Below are 6,570 nucleotides of genomic sequence, written 5' to 3'. Positions count from 1 at the left end.
GCCACGAGGGAGTCCAGAAGATGCTCCATCGCATGTGCTCGGACTTCTACATCCCGGGCGACCACGCTCTTGTCAAAGACTTCGTGCGGGCGTGCGCCGTGTGTCAGCGGAACAAGACGGAGTCCCTGCAGCCCGCCGGATTATTGCAGCCCCTCGACGTTCCGTCCCAGGTTTGGGCGGACATCTCGATGGATTTTATCAAGGGCCTGCCCAAGGTCGGCGGCAAATCCATCATTCTCACGGTGGTCGATAGATTCTCCAAGTACGCGCACTTCATCGCCCTCGGCCATCCTTACTCTGCCGCCTTGGTTGCACGTGCATTCTTCGACGACATTGTTCGTTTACATGGGTTCCCTTCTTCCATCGTCAGCGGCAGGGACCCGGTTTTCACTGGTCATGTGTGGCGTGACCTCTTCAAGATGGCCGACGTCATGCTCCGCATGAGCACGGCCTTCCACCCATAGACAGACGGTCAGTCTGAGGTGGTCAATAAGGTCATCGCAATGTATCTTCGGTGTGTCACAGGTGACCGGCCGCGAGCGTGGGTGGACTGGCTGCTCTGGGCGGAGTACTGTTACAACACCTCCTTCCACACGGCACTGCGCGCCACACCTTTTGAGGTGGTCTACGATCGGCCACCCCCGACCATCTTGTCCTACACGGGCGGGTCGGCCAAAACGGACACGGTGGACGACCTTCTTCGGGATCGCGACGAGGTGCTCGTGGAGATTCGGGAAAGGCTTCTCCAAGCACAGCAGCTGTCCAAGAAATACTACGATGCGTCCCACCGCGACCGGAACTTTGCCGTCAAGGATTGGGTATGGTTGCGCCTACTCCACCGCGCTGCCCATTCCCTCGAGCCCCGCGCCAAAGGGAAGCTTGGCCCTCGCTACGTCGGTCCGTTCCAAGTGCTGGAGCGCATCGGCCAGGTGGTGTACCGCCTCCAGCTTCCGGAGGGCGCCCGTCTGCATGATGTCTTCCATGTGGGGCTGCTGAAGCCCCACAAAGGTGATCCCCAAGCGGCGCCTGCTCCTCTGCCACCGACATCGGATGGCCGGCTGCTGCCAGCTCCGGAGCGCGCCCTTCGTGCACAACTTCGGCGAGATGTGTGGCACGTAGTTGTCAAATGGCGCGGCCTGCCAGCGGAGGACGCGACATGGGAGCCTCCAGCATCTTTGCGACGTCTACCCCGACTTCCAGCTCGAGGACGAGCTATTTGTGCAGGCGGGAGAGAGATGTTATGACCGGCATCCCCTATGCCAGGCGCAGGCCCAATAGTGGCTAGGGGGCCGGCTCTGTTAAGGGGCTTAGAGGCCCAATTTATCGTTTTTTTTGGTATTTTCTTAGATATAAATATAGTTTCTTAATTATAGCATCTATAGGGAAGGATAAATACTTGTAATCTCTGATGATTGGAAAATAAGCAGCAGCAACCTAATTTGTTGCCGGCTTCCCTGGGAAGCCCTAGCCGCACGCCTCTGTCCTCCCTGCGCCGTGATCACGGCACCTGTTCGCCGTCCTCGTTTCCCTAAGCTTCGTCCACCGATCTCTCACCCCTACACCCTACGCAACAAGCCTGGTAGGATGCGTAATCCTATCAAATACAATACAGGGGTCTGTGTTATTCAAAATGACAGAAAACATTAGATCTGTTATAAAGTACAATATGATTCAGGGCAAGCATGAAATCATACTCATTGTTAAAGTTGAACAACGATATAAAACTGTAGAGATTTCAGGAAAAAATCTAGTCATTCTTAAAGTTGACCGGCAATATAAAACTGTAAAGATTTCTGGACATGCTGAAAAATCTCACAATTATACCAGTCATTGTCGCTTCATTGGCATCATCATGGCTGATGTGGATGTTGCCTCTCTGTATGTTGCCACTTAATATTATACAGCTCCATGCGTCCTCATCCACTAATACATCTGTGGATACAAACGTTAGATCAATCAATTCGCGCAGAAAAAATGCAGTATCCCTGTACACACTCCTACAAACAAAATATTCAGAAAAGTGCAAGAAATGGGATCGATTGTGATGTCACAATTGAAGCAAAATGCACTTCTACATGCTTGGCCTGACCACACTTTCGAACCTGGTCACGGAATGTCAAAAAGAACGATCCTGTCCAGCACAACTAAGTTGACCCAACAAACATAAAATCCTTGATAGTCAATCCCTGGAATGTGGGCAGCGATTGCAGAAGCTTCTGGAATACTGACAAAATCAGTGAAATATTAATACAAAAATAAAGCGACCATAGGAGCTTAAAGAATATACAGTACCACCAGAACATTTAAACTGAGCACACGACTTACTGGTTATCTGTCAGTATCCCAACATTAACTAACTGAACCTACAACTTAGGTACAGTTTGTACTGTCATTAGTGTTTCCAGATGATCCATGATGGTAAATTCTCCGTGCCGCATAGTAAGAGAAAAGGTACATTCATTGGGTAGTTGGTGTAGTCATCTTAAGACTCACAGCCCACAGGTGTTAATGTTTTCAAATCTCGCAACATCCAGACAAATTGCCCACTCAACCTGTCATTAGTGGGATGGGTATCAAAATGTGGTTTTTCACTGGAGATTCGTCGCTGGCAGTCCAGTTTTTCAGGGCGGGTGGGGCTGGGGTTACTGAGTATGAATAGAGACAATCATTGATTCAAATATATCACGATTTCTTTTCTTGGGTAAATCACTTGAAGTGTTAAAGCTACATAGTACAAACATGATTGGAGATATTTGACAGAACAATTAATCAAGCTTTCTCCATTCAGGTTCAGGCAACTACTTTGAACTGATTGACGCCATTCCTCAGATATATCTACTTCATTGGATTTTGCAGCCCCCTGAATCTGGCCCTCTCCGGACATTTCCATAGGCAGAGAGTTCAACAAGATCCATGTCCCGTCCTGCCAATATCAAATAGGGTTATTCAGTAAGCTGAGAACCTGAATCGCTAATGCTCCTTTAAAAAAGAAGACTGTTTTAAGACAGATATTATTTACCTGAAACCCTACAATATGCACTCTTCTGTATGAGCTCAGATTTGGATACCTCAGTCTTGTTGCCTTTAGATCGATTCACCGTAGCCTGCAAGCATAAATCTCTACATCAGTCATCTGTTGTGGTTTTGTGACTTCTAAAAACAAACAGGTTCATCACACTAGTCATACATACTGCTTGCCACGCTGTTTTCCCAGCAAGATATGACACTGGTGTGTTTCAATCACACATTATTTAATTTACTACCATGGCAAATCACTAGTCGGTTGTCTTGAGCTGCAATGCATTTCTGGTAAAACGGTATTTAATGCCATAAGCTCTAGCAATTGAGGTCATTGTTCTAATCTTCTCTTTATCAGGATTTCACATGTAGAATTAAGCCACAAACAAACCGAATAGGTAAAAAAGTGGAAGGCCCTCTATGCTTTATGCGGCACACGCTATACACAGACCATTCGTTGCATAGACCCTCATGTAGAACCAACAATCACCACCCACTGTGCTTTCTTATAGATGTAAAGATAATCGGAATAGCTATTTTTTTCCTCCAAATTCTGCCCAAGGCTCAATTCCGTCCAATAACTATTAAAATGGCTGTTTTAGTCCTCAAAATTTTGTTTTGGGCTCAGTTTCATCCTTCAACTATCAAAATGACCGTTTTGGTCCTCAAACTTTTATTTTTGGGATCATCTCGTCCCTCATCCAGATGGCACACCACGTTGCCACACCTTATCAGCGAAAACCAAAGACTCCTAGGGTTTCATGATGACAATGCAGAAACACCATGTCCCTTCTACCTGTCCCTACTATACTCATTCCCTCGAACATGCACCGAACCAAAATCCCAGTGGCCCAATTTGTCACCCAAGCCCATCTCATGCCCTTGCCTCCATCCCTCTCCGTCGCCAAAAGTTTTGACCAAAAGTTGCTTGAACGGTTACTTGAATAAATACAAATGAGATGGAGGTCGGTATTGGGCTAAGATGCCCCCGTGGCATGTACCTAATCTTATATTGCTATTGGTCCGGCTCAGACACAGGAAGGAGGTTCTTGGCATGCTCCCAAGTCAAGGAGTCTTGTGGTTTCAACTATTGAATAGACCAAGATTGTGTTCGTAGAGACCAAAGGGTATTTAAAGACCTGTTGTCTATCAAATGAACCTTGGCAGTGTTGTATCCGCATTCAGCTGCACAATGTGAATGATATGTATGCTAACTAAAATAAAAGAGTAAAATGCACCGCTTGTCCTTGAACTTGCCTCGAGGTGCAATGCAAGTCCACAAACTTCCAAAATGCACATCAAGGTCCCTAAACTTACTAATCGTGTCATGTGAGGTCCAAATCACTATAACTTGAGCTAATCCGCCTATGTGGCACACCGATTGCACGATGACATGGCACCGACATGTGGGTCCCACATACTAGGCTCATCTCTTATCTCCGTATATGTGGGCCCATGTCTAGGAGCAATGTCAAAACGCAATGGGCTAAATAGGGAAGGGTAGAAGCGACAATTTACTTGTGTCCACATAGCCATCATGAAAACCTATGGGTCTTCGTCCCAGGTGTGGCAACGTGTCGTGCCATGTATTTGAGGACCAAAATGGTTTTTTTCATAGTTGAAGAACGGAACTAAGCCCAAAATAAAAATTCGAGGACCAAAACAGTCATTTTCATAGTTGAGGGAGGAAACTGAGCCTCAGGCAAAAGCTGGGGGGAGACGAAAACAGCTATTCTGCCTAAAGATAACCATGCTCCCTTAATAAAGTATTGGGTATAATATGGGAAGTTTTGTTCTCGCTTATCTCTGTGCGTTTTTTAATCAACAGATGGGCAATGGAATGATTCTCAAAACAGCAACGATGAGAAGAGTTTGTACAGAAGAACAGATATGCCGTACCTGCAAAACCTGACAATTCTCCAATGTGCTCTTCCCTCCCTGTCAATTTAACAAGATCAGTGATACGCTGATACAATGCCACAAAAAAACATGTATACCATATAAAAGCACTAAAAATTGGAACAGTAGATATTAGTGTGTCTTATTGCTGTCCAGGAGCCGCTAGATTCCCAGGTTTTTGCACCAATCTGCACAAAAAATAACAGCAAAGGAAAGCGTCGGAACAAGTGGTTTGGGATTGTCGTTGGAATCAGGGACCTTGGAGTAGGGGACGATGTGGTCGTAGTCGTGGCAGAGGCAGCCGGGACACCCCACGAGCTTGCGGAAGACGATGTTGCCGAGCGCATCGCGGCGCCACCTCTCCGGGTCGCGTCCGGGCACCCGCTCCGCCTTCTCCCAGCACTGCTGCTTCACAGCGTACGAGAAGCTCCGGGGCTCCGACGCGGACGGCGGCGGCGCCGTCAGCAGCAGCTCGTCCAGGTCGGCGGCGACTGCGGCAGCGGAGGCAGGAGTGGAGGCAAACGAGCGTGGGGAACTTGGGCGAGCCGTGGCGCCGAAGGATTGCGGCGGCGGTTGCCGGTCACTTCGGCGGCGGCGCATCGGCTTCCGACCCACCATTGCTACCTCGTAGTCGTAGATGAGAGAGTCCCTAGTAGAGGAGCCGCAGCTGCTCGGGGGTGTGCCTTGCGAACTTGCGGTCAAGGCGTCCGGAGTTTTCTGCCAAGTGGGGCTTCCCGGATAAGATGGATTTGAAACTTGCGTTTTGGAATGGCACTTTTGGAATAACAAATTTATCAGTTTCAATGGCAATTCAGTTTTTATTCGAGAATTTCTGGGTCTAAAATTTTTCAGTGATCCAAATTCGTAATGGGGAACCTGTGTATGCGGCGGGCACAGGATGGGTGCGTCACAAGTTTAGAGAGCCATGTACTTTTTAAATACGATAATGCTACTTACCTCACGGCCAATGCTCAGAAGAAGGCCCACATCCCACTAAAAGCATTCCACCACTCACCTTTTCTCTCTTATCCATTCTCTGTTCACCGGAAGCTAATCCCGCGCCACACCGTGCACCAATCCTACGCCATGCCCTATCTCTGCCGCCCCACATGCTTGATGATTGGGCCGCACACCTCCTCTACCTCCCTGAGCTTCTCCTCATAGTCCTCTTCCGTTGTTCATCCTATGTCGCCGTCCTGCTCCTCCAGCTACTCCAACACCTCCGCAAGGGCGGTCTCCATCCGCTCCCTGTCCTCCTCGTCGATCTTCCCTACCATGTCACCACTGTCCCGCACCGTGGCGCGGACAAGGTACAGAGGCCTGCGATGGAGGTGTACGATGGATCATTGTTCTGTTTTCAGGTGTTTCAGACATATGTGTCAAGTGTTTCATCTGGATGTTTCAAATGTTGCAATGGCTACATACGCATGTTGCAAGCGTATGTTTCAAGTGTTTCAGTTGTTTCAGAAGTATGTTTCATGTGTTTCATATGGAATTTGCAAAAGTATATCTAGATGTTGCATAACATGCATGTTTTCAAGCGTTTAGGTGTTTCATACGTATGTTGCAAGTGTTTCATCTGGATGTGGCAAAAGTAGATCGAGATTTTGCATATGTTGCTATGGCTATACACGCATGTTTCAAGCGTATGTT

At 47.8% G+C, this 6,570-nt stretch overlaps 1 protein-coding gene across 1 annotated transcript; it reads right to left on the bottom strand.

Moving 5' to 3' along the window:
• Window positions 1-2,668: 2,668 nt before the first annotated feature.
• LOC136540592 (uncharacterized) lies at window positions 2,669-5,630 on the bottom strand. Its single transcript, XM_066532593.1, has 4 exons — window positions 5,176-5,630; window positions 4,918-4,956; window positions 3,020-3,104; window positions 2,669-2,923 (listed from the first exon to the last, which is right to left on the bottom strand). The coding sequence occupies exons 1-4, from the start codon at window positions 5,533-5,535 to the stop codon at window positions 2,841-2,843; spliced, it is 567 nt and encodes a 188-aa protein (XP_066388690.1). The 5' UTR covers window positions 5,536-5,630; the 3' UTR covers window positions 2,669-2,840.
• Between the last annotated feature and the right edge of the window lie 940 nt (window positions 5,631-6,570).

This window comes from Miscanthus floridulus, chromosome 2 (genome assembly GCF_019320115.1).
Source record: "Miscanthus floridulus cultivar M001 chromosome 2, ASM1932011v1, whole genome shotgun sequence".
Classification (NCBI taxonomy): domain Eukaryota; kingdom Viridiplantae; phylum Streptophyta; class Magnoliopsida; order Poales; family Poaceae; genus Miscanthus; species Miscanthus floridulus.
This window is presented reverse-complemented; position numbering and strand designations above follow the sequence as displayed.

Bases quoted from the DNA above. Each gene is read 5' to 3' on its own strand.
- LOC136540592 (XM_066532593.1), bottom strand. From the start codon at position 5,535: ATGGTGGGTCGGAAGCCGATGCGCCGCCGCCGAAGTGACCGGCAACCG. The intron at 4,957-5,175 runs GTCCCTGATTCC...TTAAATTGACAG, and splicing joins ACATCGTCCCCTACTCCAAG to GGAGGGAAGAGCACATTGGA. The intron at 2,924-3,019 runs GTAAATAATATC...TGATATTGGCAG, and splicing joins TGCATATTGTAGGGTTTCAG to GACGGGACATGGATCTTGTT.